Source organism: Saccostrea cucullata, unplaced genomic scaffold, assembly GCF_032062105.1.
Source record: "Saccostrea cucullata isolate Sc308-1 unplaced genomic scaffold, CSIRO_AGI_Scuc_v1 ctg10884, whole genome shotgun sequence".
NCBI classification, from domain to species: domain Eukaryota; kingdom Metazoa; phylum Mollusca; class Bivalvia; order Ostreida; family Ostreidae; genus Saccostrea; species Saccostrea cuccullata.
Window position 1 is genome coordinate 1 of NW_026922375.1, and position 20135 is coordinate 20135.

General features: G+C 31.1%; 1 protein-coding gene and 1 long non-coding RNA gene across 2 annotated transcripts; one reads left to right on the forward strand and one right to left on the reverse strand.

Moving 5' to 3' along the window:
- Window positions 1-85: 85 nt before the first annotated feature.
- On the reverse strand, window positions 86-18644 carry LOC134261687 (uncharacterized). Its single transcript, XR_009990864.1, has 4 exons — window positions 18535-18644; window positions 18343-18416; window positions 18176-18260; window positions 86-366 (listed from the first exon to the last, which is right to left on the reverse strand). It is a non-coding gene; the product is annotated as an uncharacterized LOC134261687 (long non-coding RNA).
- Window positions 8954-17395, forward strand: LOC134261686 (sodium- and chloride-dependent glycine transporter 1-like). Its single transcript, XM_062744099.1, has 16 exons — window positions 8954-8974; window positions 9985-10111; window positions 10221-10352; window positions 10484-10705; window positions 10853-11015; window positions 11193-11315; window positions 11633-11648; window positions 14659-14793; window positions 14888-14991; window positions 15084-15208; window positions 15313-15431; window positions 15566-15697; window positions 15826-15925; window positions 16084-16193; window positions 16319-16486; window positions 16631-17395. Exons 1-16 carry the CDS (start codon window positions 8954-8956, stop codon window positions 16832-16834), a joined length of 2001 nt encoding a protein of 666 aa, XP_062600083.1. The 3' UTR covers window positions 16835-17395.
- Window positions 18645-20135: the final 1491 nt, after the last annotated feature.

Below are 20135 nucleotides of genomic sequence, written 5' to 3' on the forward strand. Positions count from 1 at the left end.
CATTTGGTCATTCATTATCACTGCTGAAGCCAAAGAAAAAACTTTAAAGATTTTGTTCTATAGATGATTGTGATAATGTGGCGAGCAAAGAATTTGCAGGTTTTCTAATAATATATGATGTACAAAAATATTTTACTTAGATATTTATCAAATATGATAAGGAACACACAAAAAAATCTTTTGACAGGGTAAATGTTTTCGTCTCTCCAAATATTTATCCAATATCCATATTCCATTCTGGATTACTCCTATTAAGTCCTAAACTAACTGTGTAACTTAATACGGTTCCCTTGACACTTCCTTTTGATGAACTCTGTCGCTTTAAACATCACGAATCCAGCTTAAGATAAAATCTCGTCTACCATTCTGTAATATAAACATCCCATTTTTTGTACAACAAACTTCTCTTATTGTGCAATAATTCCAAAGTATAAAGGTTCTCGCAAATAAAAAGAAATTTACCCATATTTACCTATTAGTATGCTTTGTTAAATAAAAACAAGATTTGAAACTCGATCTGTGTTTCTTAACAAACATTAAGGGATCTCTTTCTTTATCTTTTAAATAATGTTGTACTTTAAGATCTATTCATATGCATATTTCAAGCTTAAAAGTTTTAAAATCAAGTTTCAGTAGCATTCTGTATCTCTTAAAGTTGACAAGTGGGAAACATAGTACGTGTTGCACCAAGTCATCACGAACTAGGTACTCCTTTATTTATACATAAAAGTACAGAACAGTTGATCTTTGGGTGTCTTTTAGTTTAAATGTATAAATATACATACTGTGGAATGACAAATTTTCGTGGGCGTTTAATTTTCGTTGTTTTAGAGGTATCCAATGCGAAATGCAAAATGTCTCAAATATCGAAAATTTGACCCCACGAAAATATATGATTTTACAGTACAGTCTGCTGTACATCATATCCAATACCATGTCTTAACTCATACTGACCTAGTCCATTTCCCTTCAACAGCAAGATTCTTAACTGTATTAAAATGTTTTCATATAATTTGATCAGCTGTCCTTTAATATGATGATTGGTTCTTAAAAAAGTAAGAAAACATATTCCTAGGATAATTCTATGCCTGTACCCTTTTGTTTCATTGAACCAATGGTATTCAAGTCCTAGAAGACTTTGACCTTTTTGCAAATACGATTTAGAGATTTATATGGAAACCTTTTTGCATTTAATATTGAATTGTGGTCCTGTTGTTCATTTCTATGATAAGATATACATGTATACACCTCTATGTTAAAATCTATATTTCTCCAGTCCTAACTCTGGGAAGCAATGGTTTGACCACTTTTGAATTTACACTACCAGGGAAGGCTTGTGTATTAATTTCCTTTTGACTGAGAATTTTAATACTCCCTCCGTATATTCAAATATCAACGTTAAGTCGCAATAATTCTGTGGCCTATTGATTCATATTTAATCCCTTTAAGAAAGCCACCTTGGAATTGTTGTCTTTGCATCAATGAACCCTCATTATTTCGCGACTTCTCTTCACAGGAGAAATGGTTCTCCATTTTATACTTGGAAAATTATCTTTTTGGTAAGGCCTTTAACTGCAAAATTCAAAAAATATTCTTTATAAGTGTAAAGTCGAATTTCCTTGCATCATAAAAAATGAATGTAGGTTATATTTTCAATATTGATTAAATGCTGCATCCTTAAGAAAGTCAAAATTTCATGCTACAAAAATGTTTTGGTAATGTACATCCCTAGCTGCACATCTATGCAATCTTGACCTTGTTAGAATTTCTACTTGGGAAAGTTTGGTGAAAGTTATCTTTTCAAAGTTAAATGTGGAAGAAAGCCTGGTAAAATTTAATCTTGCTGCATCATTCATGCAAGTTTTGTGGACTAAACAATGGAATAAAAGAAAAATTGGAAACAGCATCTGGAAACATAATTAGAAAGAAACAGCAATGCATTATGCATCATCCATGCACATTTGGTCGACATGCGGCTTAAATACTTACTTGGTAAATGAATTTTCTCAAACAACTTTAACATGGTCGTTTTTCATGAAAATGTAGGTTAGATCCATTATCTGAAGCATGTTATTAATATATATCCTTAAATACATTATCATAACAAGTCGTTTGTCATATTTTATGTGTTATAGTTTCTTGTGAATTGACCTGCTCAAAAACTTAAACTCCTCTTCCAACAACCAAATTAGGTTAGCAACAAGTCAATTATTGTGCATATTTACATATGCAACAACCATGCAAGTTTGGTCCATGATGTGGAATTTTTAGTAACTCTGGAGTGCACTTGCTCCTGGAAATAAACTAGAAAACAAACACATATATACACCGGGGATAAAGCATAATTTCATCCCCAGGATCTCCACTTCTTCAAGGTAAGCCAAGAAGAAGTGGCTTAGAAAAGGTGAACTATAGGCACTGGGCATTTAATGTTAAGACCATGGGACGCTTGTTATATAATATAAAATGTCATTTAAACTTTAACACACGTATACGTAGTTGGCTTGCGAGAGATTGGAGAAGTGATTTATACCCCTGTTTTGATATAAAATAAAATTTACAACCATGTACACTTATTCACCTGCATTTCCCCCCTCTGTTTTTATCAAATGGGAGTTCAATGGAATATGCGTATCACAATTAAATGTAACAACAAGCATTAGATAAACAAGTTAGAGCATTAGAATCAAGCCACAATCATCAATTTTCAAGTTTTTGCGTTACTACACTAATAAAACAGTTCTAAAACAGTTACTGCCAGTCATTTTTGGTATGAATGGATTCTTATTTAAAATAGCTTTATTCTACAGTAGACAACACTTTGTTCTGGTTATCATATAATGTAAGCATATAATGTAAGTACATAATGTTAATTCTTAAATCTAATATTAATAGAATTGAATTCAAAAGAATGTAATCATTCATAATTTTCTTCTAACATGTTCTTCACATTTACTTCTTCTGCGGCATAGGTTCTACCTTAAATATTTCATTAAAGTAAGATAAATTTTTAGCATGCAGACATGTTAACATTCACAATAATGATTCATGATAAAAGAGCGATTGATAAAAATTTCCATCACGCAACACAATGAATAACTGAAAATTGCTTTTAAAAAATAAAAAAAAATCTCCCTTGGAATGACCCCTCTTTATTATTTACAAAATTGTACTTTTTACCGAATCAAAATATGACATACGGTTCAGATCGAAGATATGTGCATAATGCCCTGAACTCCACGATTTTGACAAACTTTTAAGTGCATGCACAAGGTTTAGTGTTCCAGTGCACTTTTCCCAATAATCTCTATGACAGACACTTAAAAGGAAAAAACTGTGTCTCAATCTTATGAATTATATTTTGTCTACATCAAACAATTACGTAAATCATGTTGACCGTCTGACAGCCTATGTACGGTCATGAAGTTTTACCATTGAATATGAATATATTAATCATCTACTTAAGGGTGGTTACGGATGGTTGTGCACGTTTACTTAAAATTACCATTTGAATGTGGTGAAAGGGTTTTCAATACCGCAAGAGGATTTCGTTCAAATCGTATTTAAACTATTTCTTCCCAAGTCCTTTATTTGTGAAGGCATTCTCTGTGTGTTATTAACGACACTGAATTTGTTTTCGTTTAAAAATCCACTTCGATTTTTATGTTCCTCGGTTGGTCAGTTTTTGATGAATAACAAATCTGGCTGACCGAGGTCGCACAAAGCTCCAACAATACTGGTCACTGTTAATGCATTCCGTCAACAACATCGATTTGAAATAAAAATTTCTACGAGAAAATTAAATCTACATATATCCAGAACATTAAAACTTGTTTTGTATTTCTACCCTATTTTTTCAGTGTGCACCTATACGTATCAGATGGAAATTTACCACAATTTGTGTATTCAATAGGTAATTTTTTTTTACTGGAGGGTTTTATGTCTTTTAAATAGTTTTCTACTTTCCGTGGTTAGGCGGATTGTCACGTGACTATATACAATGAATATTTTTAACTTTTTAATAACACATATTTTTGTAAAAGGTAAAAAGATTTACTGAAAGAAAACTCTTCAACTTTCAATAGATGATGTTTTTAGTAGGAATTTTTGGTGTTTAAAAAGTTTTTAATGGTTTTAATAAATGCAAGAAAATATAAAAGAAACCAAATGAAATGGACATTTTTTTTTTTTTTTTAAAAATTCATATTCAAATCCATATAAGCAAAAAGTAAATGTTTTCCTAGGGAATATAAACTATATAAAGATAAACAAAATCCAATCAGCGAGAAAAGGCTAACGTTCTGTGTTGGCGAAAATGTTATGTTCATTGATGTGAGAAACATTCTTGGATTGTAACATGTTAGAACATATATCAATCTTATAGTTCATAAAATGACATGTGTGTAAACCTATTAAGGAAAATACAGCGTTATGAAGAGTGAAATGGACAAAACATAGTAGCCAAACACCATGTCGTTATTGTTTTGTTTCTTCTTCTTTTGACTGAGTTCATATTGATACATTAATATCAAATATATTCGGAATTCTACATAACTGATCAAAGTTCTAGAGCAGTAGGCTAAATAGCATCCGTCTTTTCCATTTCACTTTTTTTTAGACTATTATAAATTGCATCATTGAAAAGTATTCCAAAGCAATCCTTACAATTTCGTACCACTTTATTTTACAAGAAATATACGTAAATGTATCAAAGAAATAAATATATTTTTCGGATACATTGTGCAATCGAATGATGTAAACAGCTTCTGAAATGCGTAACATCGTACCAGCATTAGCATTTGACCATGAGGAGTAAACCTAACAGTGATCTATAAAGTCACAGCCGGTGTACACGTCCTAGGGCACAAGTCAAACTAGAAAACAGATGAAAATAAATGTAATTCATCAACATGTCCACACGTTTGGATGGACTTTAGATTGTCACGGATTTAGTGAATCACTTGACCAGCGAATAAAAGTGGTCGTGGACATTTCCTTACACGAAAATACTGTCGCTTATCGCTCCATATTTCTTTGGGGAAACAGATTAATTACTTGACAATTTATAGATCATGCAATTCATTTTGCAACTTAAAATGAGAAAAACACCAAGGAAAGGGCATTTATATGCATTTTTCAAAAGTATATTGTATAATAATTTTGTAAATAAATATCTCGATTCTTAAAATTAGGTTAACGTACACTTTAAGCCTTTCGATGACGAAAAATAAATTGCCAATGCACTAAATGACCTACAATGCACGACGTAATGTTCCTGAAGGCATATTTTTTGATAAAATGAGACTTCGTTTTTTATTCATTGTAAATATTAGCACATGACTAATGTCAGATTTTATATGCATATTGTACAGAGCAACAAGTATCTCGCATATATACTCGAATATTCATTTTATTTTTATTTAATGTTTCTCAAACAGTTTGTTTATAAAAGTGTAATTCCAGGTTCACATTAAAACCTCCTCAAAATCCTCAGGTAAATGCAATGCCAGCCTTAACTAGAGCGTAACAAGACCTTTCAAACTTACAAAGAAGGTGTATATGTGCAAGTACACGTGTATTATTTCTATGAGGGCTGTGTTTAATGAACCGGTTTTCTATAATGAAAATGTTCCCGCTCCTTTCAAAATCCCACAGTGTAGAGATCTTGATATAAAAGTTGAAGATCAACAAAGTAAAAACTTGACATTCAGTTAGCCGTCAACAATTGCAACGAGGAAAATATCTGTAATATAATAACAACTTGGAATAGGTGTAACGAAGTACTAAATATGCAAATTTTTCATTATAGTCCATACATGTTAATCGAAAATACATAAATAAAAATACGTATAAAGAATTCTTTAATAGTAAATGCATTCAAATCGGGGGGGGGGGGGGGCTACATTGTAAAGAGCGAAATATTAATTTACAATTACACTATATATCATTACATATTAGAAAAAAAATTGTAAACATGAATTTTGGGCCAAATTGGAATGAATCTCTCAAAGTATACCGGGGTATAAAATATATAATGACATCAAAAAGCCTTAAAAAAATCATAATGATAGCCATCGTGAATTCTTGAGAATGTGCATGGTATGACAAGCAAGAGTATGAAAAACAGAGCTATAACCAAAATGAATTAGAAATTAAAACAAGCATCCTTTTTGTAACCTTTCTTTTATTTATTGTAATGAAAGTATGTGTGAATGTCTGAGAAAATTATCAAAATATATGGTTAACACTTGTAAAATAAACTTTCTCAGAGAACTTATTCAGAGAAATATGTCACGTTTGTTTAAATAAATGCTCTATGCAAGTATGCATTTATGAATTTTTATAATCAAAAAACCTCGAATGTCCAAGTATGACATTAAGACAAGAAAGTCAAAAATGGATGGAAGTCTGCGTTTCCTTGTATTTAAAACCAGTTCCAAATTCATATTGGGAGTATATTTTTGTTCAGAGTTTCGCCCTTATTCTCATGCATTGTTTTACCTTCCTTCACGACTGTATTAATATATATCTTTTTGCTATTAATTGATAGGTTGTTTGAAATGCTTTTAGGATTGCCAAATTTTTAGTTAAATTTCAAATGCACTTCTTTGACGTTTTCCCCCTATATCGAAATTTGTATGTGGGGAAAACTTACACACCATATTCATTTCACCATAAGATTGATGGGCCATAAAATTTTGCAGTGCCCTGGTAGACAATTCAAGGACTTGCATCTTAAAGCGGCTTTAAATATTCGATTTTACCAAAAGAAAAAGAACATGGTACAGTTGTATACAATAACACATTTGTTTGGGATAGAGATTTAAAATTTGGACTGAAAAGTATATTTTTTAACCCTTTGTTAAGCTTAGAACGAATGAAAGACAAAAATCAGATTTCTTTAGAGTAAAATATTTGAAGGTACTTTTTAGCCCTATCGTCCCCCTTTAAGTATATGCGCGACAGAAGTAGTATTCAAACTAATCAGCTCCTCTTTCCAATTTCTTCATGATTGAAGAAATATACATTGTTCCTTTTCTCTCCTCAGAGAAGTCTGTAAAATCTAAATAGTTTAAATAGTGTTTGCACACAACTTTTATATCAAACTGTGAAAACAACAAATATAAAGTGTCACGCATAAGTCAACTTTATAAATGCCTTTTAAAGATACGTTTAACAGTTTCTTCACAGTGAATTAGACATAGAAAAACAGTCATTCTTTTTATAAATCTTTCTTTCATTCCGTTCCTTTATAAAGGCATGCCTTGGCATTTTGGAGAGCATTTATAGATATTATAAGTTGTTCATCCTTTCTGACTTTTTCTGAATAAATAATAACTCAAGTTTATACTAATCGATACCAACATATTTGTAATTGTACAAAGTTTCCTTCAACAATTTAATCAAAACTGATAATATAAAAGTGATAATTCTTGAAACAGTTGGCAATCATTTACAATCAATCACACAGTTGTCTTTTTTTCTAATGTTAAAAGCCTTTTCTTCATTATAGAGAAATAGCACATGCTTAATATGTATATTTTTATTACATCTTTTGTTTTTTGCAAAACATGGAGCAAGTCCCAGTACGAAATAAACATACAATTTCAACCTTCTGTAAATAATTTATTTCATAAAAATAGGATTTAACTACAAATACGATTTCTCGAAGAGACTTATATTGATACCTGTTTGCATTTAATATTGAATTAAGGTCTTGTTGTTCATGTCTATGATAAGATATATACGTACATCTCTATGTTAAAATTAGTGTTGGCAAGTCCTAACTTTAGGAACCGGTTAATAGTTCAACCTTATAGTAAATAATTTATTTATATGTATCATTTATCTCATCTATTACTCAATTTTTCTAATAAAACACATATGAATTAATTTTTATAAAGTTAAAAAGATTAATTCAACAATTTTAAATATTTATCATCAAAAATTAATTAAATAAGAAGAAAAATAAACATTAAATGTTTCACGCTATTTTACAAAGGGTTGTATTACCCCCGATATATGTCACAATTCAAGGAAATAATTATTGAAATTTGAAGTCACGATAACACCAATTCACATTTATTACATTTTACAGGTATGGTATCAGCTGTTCTGTTGACAATTTCACTATACATATACATGATATATATCGGCATCTTGTTAAATTATTTAATGAGGTAATTATAACTATTTCAAACATTGTATAACCTGCTAGGAAAAGTATCAATTGTGTGAAAACCAATCAATCGTATTTAGTGAAAATAAACATTAAGTCATACGATAAAGAAAATTACACTTATAAACAAATTAACATTTTATTTTTTTTATTTACCATATTTATTTTGCCGAGTAAAAATGCAATTTTATAATGAAACTGTATGTAAGAAGAAGGTTAACCGGTTAACCTTTATTGTGCCCTAAAAATGTAATTTGACATCAAACTTTAGGAAGTAATAGGATTTAACTTTTTAAGCTTCAACCTAACGCCTTATAGTAAACCAATGTAATACTGTACATGTATACGTAGAAGCCAATTTTTCCAAAATTAAAATATGCTGATTTTTGCAGGCTTAGAGATTAATTCAACATTTTTTAAATTCAAACATTTTAATAGCCTGGAAAATTTGATGGCACATTTCAAGGGTGATTTTCCTTTGAAAACAGTGTCAGGTTGCCACGTTAATTTTTTTGTATTTTGAAGAAAATTTAATAACAAATCACGATATTGAAATCTTTGTGGGCGATGCCCGTGGACATTGTTATCTGACAGAAAATCACATAATTAAAAGATATATATCCCATCAATTTCACCAAATAAACTATTTTAAACATTTTGAAGGAAAAGTAATGTATGCATAATGTAACTGGTTAAAATAAACAATGCATACCACTAAACAAGCTTAAAGCAATATGGATTGCATTTTTTTTTGCATTTTATTTTGCTGTAAAAATGCGTTGTTATAATAAAACGGTATGTAATTTAAATATCTAGAATAAGATAAAGTACTACCTAGTACTGGAGTATTCAATTTTTTCATGAGAAAGATATCCGTTCCATAAAATGTGTGGTATTACATGAATATAAGAAATCTATATTGTACAGGATAACAATAAATCGATTTTGCTTTAATCAAAGCTTATAAATATTCTTCCGAAATTGCAAATATGAACAACAGATGTTTGTAAACGTCCCTTTTCTGTCACTGAAATAGTTAGTTACAATTTCCATTATCAAAGTTTCAGCTCATATTACTTTAAAGATTGAATGTGTTTTACACGACAAAGAGTATATGCAAAGTTTATCCCGGTAGTCATTAAATGATAAACTGAGAGTGTCGAATAGAATTCATGGTACTGCCAAGTTCTTATACCCGAGAAAATTTCTATACTTTCTCAATAATTGAAAACTAATATTTCAAAAATTCAGAATTCTGATTAAAAAACACTGCAAAAAATTCAAACTGGTTGTCTTTTTGGACATTTAAAACCTGAAATTTGTAGTGAGAGAAAAAAGGTCTATTTTCAACAAACGATTTTAACAGGATCGGTATGTTAAGAATAGTTCCCCACTGGAGCATTAAAATACTGAATACGTATCTACAAAACTTTGTTTACTTAAATTAAACATCTTTTATTTGCTTACATTCTACTATGATTAGTGTGAAACTAGGTATAGTCTTCCTAAAAGTATTGTTTAAAAGTTTCGTTTGGTTATAATCCCCTATTGCATTCTTGCCCATGACAGACCCCTTGTTATCTGAATGCATTATATTTGAAAAAAAAACTATTTAGGCTTATTCTTGTTTACAAGCATTTTATTCATGAGAAATACAGCCAGGTATATCTTTAATAGAATTTTCCCCTTACAATAACAACTATAATCATTCAAAGTGATGAGAACTGACATCCTACACACAAGCAATGTCCTAATCACATACTTTTGTCTAAGCAATATAATATTTTTCATTTCTTTAATTTCAGGGGAAGGAGGAATTAGAGCGTGGTAACTGGTCAGGACAACTAGACTTTATTTTGTCCTGTATTGGTTATGCCGTAGGTTTGGGAAATGTTTGGCGATTTCCATATCTTTGCTACAGAAATGGAGGAGGTAATATATGTAAAAATTCATCCCCTGACAAACTTTACTCATGAACATTACGCATTATTATTATTTCTTTGCTGAAAATTGATAAAGTTGAATATAAATCTGATTGCAGGTGCCTTTCTTATTCCTTATGCGATCATGTTGGTCATCGCTGGAATTCCACTGTTCTATTTTGAACTTTCTTTCGGCCAATTTGCCTCAGAAGGTCCAGTCACAGTGTGGAAAGTCAGTCCATTTTTCATGGGTAAATAATCACTCTAAAAGATATTTTCTTTTAATGATCTTTTCCCAAAGATGTATATAAGTTTGTTTGAAATTCTTCATCACACTTGAAAGTAAAGTTATTCTTTATCTTTATTTCCCCTTGGATTTCAGGTATTGGCTGGGCGATGTGTCTGATCAGTGCTATGGTCAGCATTTACTACAACGTCATCATCATGTACTCAATCTACTATATGTTTGTGTCCTTTGTCAGCATAGACACAGTGTTACCATGGCAGTCCTGTAATAACACATGGAATACAGATGATTGCAGAATTAAGCCGTATCCGAAATTATCCGAGATGGATGAAGGCAACAAATCAGCAAGCCTTCTGAGTAAGGAAATCAATGAATAAAAAAATATGAATACTAGTAGTAACGTGGACACACGTTCCAACATGAGACATTGTAGGCATATAAAACAAAATCATATTTGTCTGCACTTTACATTTATCTCCATCATCATTTATTTTTTAATTACAGCACTGAGCTTTCCTGCCTGCCTGAACAAAACTTTAGAGGATGTAAATAGTTTCTATGACACAAGCTATACGGATTACTCACAATACAACTCTACAATCCTACAGTCCAACTTCACAGAAGCATGTAAAAGGAAATTTAGAACAGCAAGTGAAGAATTCTGGACGTAAGCGATTGGCTTAAAAATTTCTACAAGTCGTGTAAATCTTTTCATTGTGGCAAAATAAAGTTGAGCTTCATTAGAGACAAAATTATTTTTTTATGGTGCCTTGAAAGGCGACGATTAAAATAGTTTTAAAAATATAAAAAATATTATGCCTTTTCTCTTCTATATTAAATATAGGAGACAAGTGCTTCAGCTGCAAGATGCACCTGAAGGTTTGGATGATATTGGTGACGTCAGCATTAGAAATCTTATCTGTTTACTGTTTGCATGGGTTTTTATTTTCTTCTGCCTTATAGGATGGTGTACAACATACATATAGGAAATAAAGTACCAGTATGTTCTAGTATTTACGTTATTTTTAAAAAGTTTTAAAAATATAAAAAATATTAAAAATGCCTTTTCTTGTGGACAGGACCCCCCCCCCCCCCCCCAATATTCAACCCCGGGGCTTGTTGAACATATTTTTTTTCAAAAATTATATTTATTACACTTATTCATTATGTGTACAATATGAAAAAATCGTCAAAACCCCAAAACAATTGCTCTACAAAAAAAAATACCCCACTATACATTATAAGGGAGAAAGGTATGCCACTCCGGTTTGAAATTTCCCTAAGTAAAAGCAACGGAAGTGCATAGAGAATGTATGATAAAACCCGAGAGAGATTATTACGTCAGTCCAAAACTCTCTCGGACGTTATCCTAATAAGTAAAACATTCTCTATGCAAGGAAATTTCAACGTTCTGACTGGAAAACTGTTCAAGGAGATAATCAGATATTGTTGGCTTCTTACGAGATGCAGATTTAATCGGAAAGCATGCACTAAGACAGAAATATATGTAGAGACGATGTGAATCGACATTTTAGGTTGAAATAAAATATATACATGTTTTTAAACCCAGAAAGACCATTGGGGGTACAACGTAAACAAACCGGAGTGGCATACCTTTCTCCCTTATAATGTATAGTGTGGTATTTTTTTTTTTTGTATAGCGATTGTTTTGGGTTTTGACGATTTTTTCATATTGTACACATAATGAATAGGTGTAATAAATATAATTTTTGAAAAAAATGTCGAATAAGTCCCGGGGTTGAATATATATGGGGGGGGGGGGGGGGTCCTGTCCACAAGTACCTGTGGATTCAGTGAGGCAAACTATTAACCCTATAACTAACATTCATCGGTAGATTAAAGACAAACAAACCCAAATGAAAATCCCTACTAATGAATTCAGTGAAGTAAATTAATTTTCCCTCTCCAAAATACACAAATCATCGATGAAGTGCAATTTATTACAGTCGTGCATTGAAAGTGGAATAGGTGAACTGAACAAATAATAATAATTAAAGCTGTGGGGAAAATATTATTGATACAACTCCTATCTAACGGGAGCATATTTTAAAATAAATTACATTTAAACGTACACCTACTTTGGGATGGTCACCCATTCTCAATATAAGGGCACACATGCCTCTCTGATTTTTTAAAAAATTCAAGAAAACAATTTTTCTATCAATTACCTTTGAAAGAAATATGAAGATTTTGTTTCCAGATTTTTTTCATCAAATTATAATACATGGAATAATGACAAGACGATAAAGCAGAGGGTGATTTTATTCAGAAATGTAGCTTGAAATGTACGTTACTCTCTCTTCAATGTCCAAAAAGATATGTAAAAAAAATGTAATCATTAAAATCACAATTGGAATAGTTCATCTTAACACCAACACATCCTACCAACTCTGTCAGCAACATAAAAACGTGCGTTTGACTCTTTCAAAAAGCAATGGTTACTTTTTGATCCAGATGTATAAAAACATTTTTTAAATATATCCTTTAAATTCTTCTCTCTGTTTTGTTTAGGATAGTTTGGAATCTTGTCATTTTCTATAGATACTGGAACCTAACATGTCATGTAGTAAAATTCTATTTTGTAGTTACTGTCTTTTTTAACATATAAGATTCGTAAATGTGTACATTTCAAGATATATTTCTGTTTGATAAAAGGCTTAAAATTAAGTTCATCGTTTTGTTTCAGTTTATTAAAAAAAAGATTCTCTATGTAATCACATCGTGTTATATGTCGCAATCACCACTATAAAGACACGATTGCCTCAGAATATGAGTAGGTAACGTACATTTCAAGCTTGTAATAAAATGTAAATTAGTAATAAGAAAATTTTGAAAAAAAAGCAATTATTGACATAAAAATCATTTCAATGAAGCATTTTAAGGCAGTAATAAGAAATCAAAGACAAACAATTTGTCATCCCAAATGTGAAAATCATTTCTACCAATCAATTCAGTGAAGTTCATTAATTGTGCTCTCAGACAAAAAATATAAGAGTCAGACGTATTTTGCTATGATCTCACAAACACACAAAGCATCGACAGTTTGTTAACAATTTCATTGAGTATGTTGCAATTTATGACAAAATGCAATAATTCAAACAAAACTGAGTATTGTGTGCATTGAAAAAGTCTTGTGGTTTAATATTTGTTTCTTTTTTTCTATTTTTTGTTTCTTTTTTTACCAATTATAAGCCCTTGTTTTAAATTATCAACAACAATTAAATTAATTAAAACTAAAAGTAAACAAACTGCAAAAAGGTTGCCAAAGATGAATTTAAGACTTAGAAATAAACAAAATATTATTGATATAATTGGATTTATGTGGCCAGTTGTCAAATGGATTGTAACGATAATTGGTAAACGCAATTCATTGACTAAATTAAAAAGAAATTAATCTTCAGATAAATTACATTTAAATATATACCTACTAAGAGGGATACAGGTTTCGTATTCAGAAATATAGGTATCAAAATTGTATTTAATTGACCTTAATATATAAGCAGAAACGTTTCTTTTCATTAATTTTGGGATTTAGCCGACCTCCAACCTTTGAAACTTTCCTTTGTGCAAGATCATGATCACTTAGCCACATTTGAAGCATGTAAAAAATAATTTTTAATTGTGTTGCTTTTTGTCATTATTTTTTTTTCTAAAATAAAATTCAAACTCTTATGTACCATGTTCAAATCTTAAACAATGGAATCGACAAATTTAGTGATTTACAAGACATATAAGAATTGTAAATTTGAATTTGTTTGAAAAGAAATATATGTGACAAGGTTGAAATCAAAACTATATAATTTTATTTCAGTACAACTATATGTAATCATTATGTTATTTTATATTTAATGTAAAATATTATTATCTACTTTTAAATGTAATTGATGGGTGTGGTAAGGATTTATTGGTTGGCAAGATCATGATCACTTAGCCACTTGAAGCAATGCTCTCATATTAATATATACTAGTATCTTTTTACATATAAGATTTGTTAATTTGTATTTGTTTTAAAAAGTAAAGAATTTCAGTAAAAAAAATCATTATGTTATTTTATAAATGTTAAGCCATGTTAATATATGTTCTGTCTACAAAACTATATAATAATAATAAACAAGGCCTCTCCTTTCAATAATTCTTGGTAAGAATAATATACCACCAACCATATTACTTCAAAAAATTATCCAATTGCCATCTCTATTCATGATTTATATTATTCCTAAACATATTTACAGCATCAACTTATGAACATGGGATATATCTTACATTTATTTTTAATTTGTGCATTACAGGTTGTGTACTTTACCGCCACTTTCCCCTATGTTGTGTTAATTATTCTCCTGATCAGAGGTGTAACTTTGGATGGTTATTACGATGGAATACTCTTCTACATCATTCCAAAATGGGAGGAAATTAGCAAACCAAAGGTAGTCATTTAACTTTGACTGTTTAAATGGTAGTCAATAGCTATCAACAAGCACATTTTGCGTCTAAAACATCTTGCTCTTTGACTTTATATAGGTATGGGGAGATGCAGCAACCCAGATTTTCTATTCTTTGGGTGTAGCCTTTGGAGGGTTGCTAACTATGGCCAGTTACAACAAATTCAAAAATAATACTCTAAGGTAAATATTCACATCCAATTCACTAGAAACTCCTTCATTGATCCTTTTAATATTACAAACAGCTAGAATTTTGTGATACTATTCTATTTCAGAGATTCCCTGATCGTGTCCTTAATCAACTGTTGTACCAGTGTCTTTGCCGGCTTTGCCATATTCTCATTGCTTGGCCACATGGCTTACATCACAAACAGAAAAGTTGAAGAGGTAGCAGATTCAGGTAAAAATCTTCAAATTCAATAAAGGATGATTAGTTCATTTCTGCAAATGACATTCCCCAGTTCAATTCAAAACTTGACTATAATTTTTATTTCTTTTTGCTAGGACCTGGTCTTGCCTTTGTTGCTTATCCTGAGGGAATTGCCAAATTAGCAGACCCATGGCCACCAATTGTTGCATTCCTCTTCTTTTTCATGATTTTCACCCTTGGACTTGACAGTCAGGTAAAGACAAAAGCAGTGTTGTGGTACTGTGAGAGCAATTTTTCTAAGAAATTACGTTCAAACGCTTTCTTCGTCCGAATACAATCAGTATAATATCATTTCCTGTAAATCATCAGTGCATTTAAATTTGACAGTTTGCAATGATGGAGACAGTCATCAGTGGCCTGTCAGATGTCTTTCCTCGCATCCTGAGAAGACACAAGACTCTTTTTACCTTTGCAGCATGTATGGTTGGATTTGTATTGGGAATTCCACAAGTCTGTAAGGTACAGATCTTTTCTCTTCAAAATACCAACTTAGAAATTGAAGTTTATTAATAAACTTGCATAATTTCTTTGACACCTTATACATAATGTAGGAAAATATCAGATTATCGGTATATTTCTTTTGCTAGGGAGGAATTTATGTGTTGACATTAATGGATTGGTACTCAGGAAGTTACAACCTGATGATAGTCAGCTTGTGTGAATTAGTAGCCGTATGCTATGTATATGGTAAGTTGTGCAATTTGATATTCGTTTTGGTAAAGTATTGTTTCAGTGTGTTAAATCTTAGCACTGAGGATTTAAAAAATACAATTTAGCATAATTATTTAAAGTTTTTGAATGATCTGCTAAATAATCGTGAACTATTTCTTTCTATTCATTCACAGGTGTAAACAACTTCAGGAAGGATATAGAAATGATGCTGGGTGGATTCCCTGGAGTTTTCTGGGTATACTGGTTTGTGACTTGGTGCTTCATCACACCAGTTGCGATTGTCGTAAGTAGTAGCAAAATCTTGTTATTTTCAAAATAATATTTCAATTGATCACTAGTATATTGTTCTCTCATATCCCATTTAGTATATAGATTTTGATATGAACAACTTATCAATTTATGTTGCAGTTTATTGTGATTATGTCCGGCATTACATATGCTCCTGCATACTACTCCAAATACGAAGGCAAATACATCTTCCCATCATTTGCTGAGGGTCTTGGCTGGCTTATGGTAGTATCACCACTGGCATTGATAGTGGGAGGAATGATTGTCCAGAGTATCCGATATGGTGGTGTAAGTTTAATAATTCAGTCTTAATTGAAATAATAAATTCATCTGGACTATGTTCATATGCCATGCTGCATCATTGAGATTTTCCCCATTGATTTTATTGGAGATTTATTGTTTTAAAATATAATTTGTATTTCCTTTTCTTAGATTGTAAAGGCTTTAAAACCTGAAGAAAGTTGGGGACCAGCTTTGGACGAAGACAGAATTGGTAGATACTCTCCACGACATGCTGCAGAATTTGGCAAGGATGGACCAGGGCCTCAAGGGGCAACTAACATGGGATATGTCAATGAAAAGAGCAAACCTTACGTTGTTGAAGGTGAAAAAAATGGTTATGATCAAAGACTGTGAAAAAGAGGACAAGAATTATAGCCATTTAGTGATCATCTCAATATTTTAGAAACTTTACTTTCCCCCTTTTTATATTGCTTTTGTTTTCCCGTCTTTTATATACGATAGTTTATCCTTTATATGTTGTGATATTATTTCTTTGAAATAGGCATATTATTAGGGTTTTAGTTTTGTTTTAGAATGAGGTGACTCAAAGTCAAGTGATTCAAAACTTCGCAAAACATCGTATAACTAGTAAAAAAATGTCCCCAGTTCATATTTCATTCTATGGCAGTAAATGAAGCTGTGATCAATTTTTTTTAAATATGCAAAACATAGAAATCCTATTGGCATTGCATTATTGTGACTTTGGTTAACTTTTCTAAAAACTGTATACAGGTGAATATTTAGTATAGAATGGCAAAATGATCTTCAAAAAATTGATTGTTCTATAATGATTCTTGAGAGTGTGCAATATATTTTGATGACAAGAAGGGTATATATATTTATACATAGATAGATGCAACTGCTCATTTCCACATATCAATACAGAAACTCTGAGTCCTCTGCCACCATCTTCCATCTTCTCAAAAAAAAAAAATCAAGTACTACAGCAATTGCAGTGTTCAATGTCTTGAATCTGGATAATTCGGCAAAGGTGTTTATGTATAAACAGTTTTGCTTCTGGAACAGATTTCAATAGACAATCTGTAGAAGATGGGCAAATGACTTGCTAACCGAATATACACCTTTACTTCTTTGTTAATAAAATTGATATACTTTTTTATATTAAAAGGCATATCATGAAAATTCCACTGATTTTTCAGTGCTCAATATTCAGGTTTTTAATGAATATCCATAACATTGTACAGAGGTTGTAACTTACTGAGGTTGCTCAAGTCTTAGAGGTATATTGTCTTAACCAGATGAAATATATGCATAGCGATAATACTGTTTATTTTTTATAACTTTTTAAAAAATGTTTTTGAGTATTTACATTGTAAAACTTATCTCTCTGTATATCATATATCATAACTTTTTTATATAAAACACTACGAATTAAAAAAAACATAAAAGATCTTTGCTCTTATGGTTTGTTTGATGAGAACTTTCATGGAGCATTCAAAATATGATTCATATCATACCAAAGACCATGAACCAAAAAGCTCAAATGAGTCACACTTTTTCTTGTATTAAAGTTTTTTGTATTGTGTTTTACGTGAATAAGCGGAAGTGGTGCAAAAGGTGCTAAATTAAGAACACTTTTAATAAGATCAGCAGTACATCATTCTAAATCCAAGAAAAGTGAAATCAAAATGTTAGTATCTAAGCTTACCAAATCCACTCCAAAGGATTACAAACGTTATGATCATTCTTCATGTCCTGGATGCATACCAGCAAATTGTTGCAGTCGTGCTTTAAATCTCTGCAAAGCAGATTTGTTTTTCTGAAATAAAGATAACAATTTTCTGTAAAATTGCCATAGTTTCTTACAATAAATTTGGAACATTTAAGTCTGAATAAAATACTTGATTATCTAAGTAGTCTTCGATGAAGTCTTCTGGGATATGTGGCAGAGGAGGAATGCTTAATACTGATGGACCTAGTCAGCAAGAAATAAATCAACTCTTTTAATGTAAATAAATTAATCAAAAAACAACATGAAAAGTAGAAACAATCTTTAGATAAAAATAAAAATGATTAATGTTAGAATTTTATACCAAACATGGAGGTCAAAGATTCCTCATACAACATAATAACTTCAAGTGCATCTTCTTCTTCTACACGGTTTTTAAGACAAAGTCTGGCATGACTTTCTGCCATTGAGATTCTACAAATGTTTACACGTGAAATAATTTATGAAGCCACTATATTCATTTGTCAAAAAATTAAACCAGCACGATTACAAACTTGCCAGCTGTGAAGGTAAGAAAAAACCTGTACAATTTTTTTTGTTCATCACAGGTGAATTGATTTTCTCCCTACAATATATAAACTTTTTTTGAATGTATTCTAATTGTACAATTACTCACAGTGCCGATAAAGTACCAGACGTTATAATGCTGCCATTAGACACGTTTCTAACTTTCCGTGTTGCAAGGTAATATCCATGAAGAAGTTTTTCAGCTTCTTGTGTCATTCTCACAGTAAGATTTTGGGAATGCTTTAAAAACTGGAAAACAATTTTGTTTATATTCAAATACAAAGTCAAATAAATGATAAACTTGGCGATTTTTAAAAATAATTTAAAAGAATGTTTGGAAAGAAAACATTTATATTCTAAGTTTGATATATTTGTTAATCCTTTATAAATCCTTGCATTACATGCTGACTCTTGGCTCATGCATGTTTGATAAATATAAGTATTATAATTTAGCAATGACCTGCTCCAAAAACATTCACCTATTCACTCATCCAGAAAATGTTGGTCAGATCCAGCATCCGAAAAGAAAGGCTTGTACAATTTATTCCTAGATGCATTTCCCATGTAATTCTAATTATAATAGATGGGTAAATACTTATATATCTAAATAGATAATTGAATGCACATAGCACTTATGGTTATGTTGGAATGGACTTGCTCCTAAACCCTGAACTGGAATGCCAATGACAACGGTGTAGCATACATGTAAGCTCATCTCGACTATGATAAGATAAGTACAAAATTGGATTTACCTTCTCAATATCATTGAAAGACACTGGAAAATGGAAATCCTTCTCTGCCCCTCTCATTGACATTTTCAGGGTTTGGTAAGAAGTGTGGAAATTCACTTCCTCACTGTGTGAGAACTCATCCCCATCTACGATCTGAACAATGCTGAAAGCTCTGATAAAATATTGAGTTGTTTATTAAAATTCCTAAATCTTCTTATAACCAAGTTCATCGTCAGTATTTTGAACCAAAACTTTCTTCAATTGTACTTTTTGTCCCTTTAAGAATATTTTATCAAAGTTGAGATAATGGATGAAGACCTGTATTAATGCCCAGTGAGCAGTGCTGCGCCAAATCTACGACTACACCGTGAAATCACTGCTTATAATGTCAAACAATACAATGTAGCAATCAAACATAACAACTCCAACCTATTTCAACAATTTTTCATGAAAAAACAATACCTTAAAATAATAGGTTTTTAAATTGCTGACATCTTACTCTGAAAAGGCTCTCGTCAAAGAGCTTGTTTCTCCATCACCAAGAATTTCTTCCTTAAGCCTTTTCTGGTTTATCTTGTCAGTATAGGCCCATACACTACACTGTAATGGTTGCTCAATGGATACAGCCAGGCCTTTTGTGAATTTACTGTCTATATCAATCAGCACT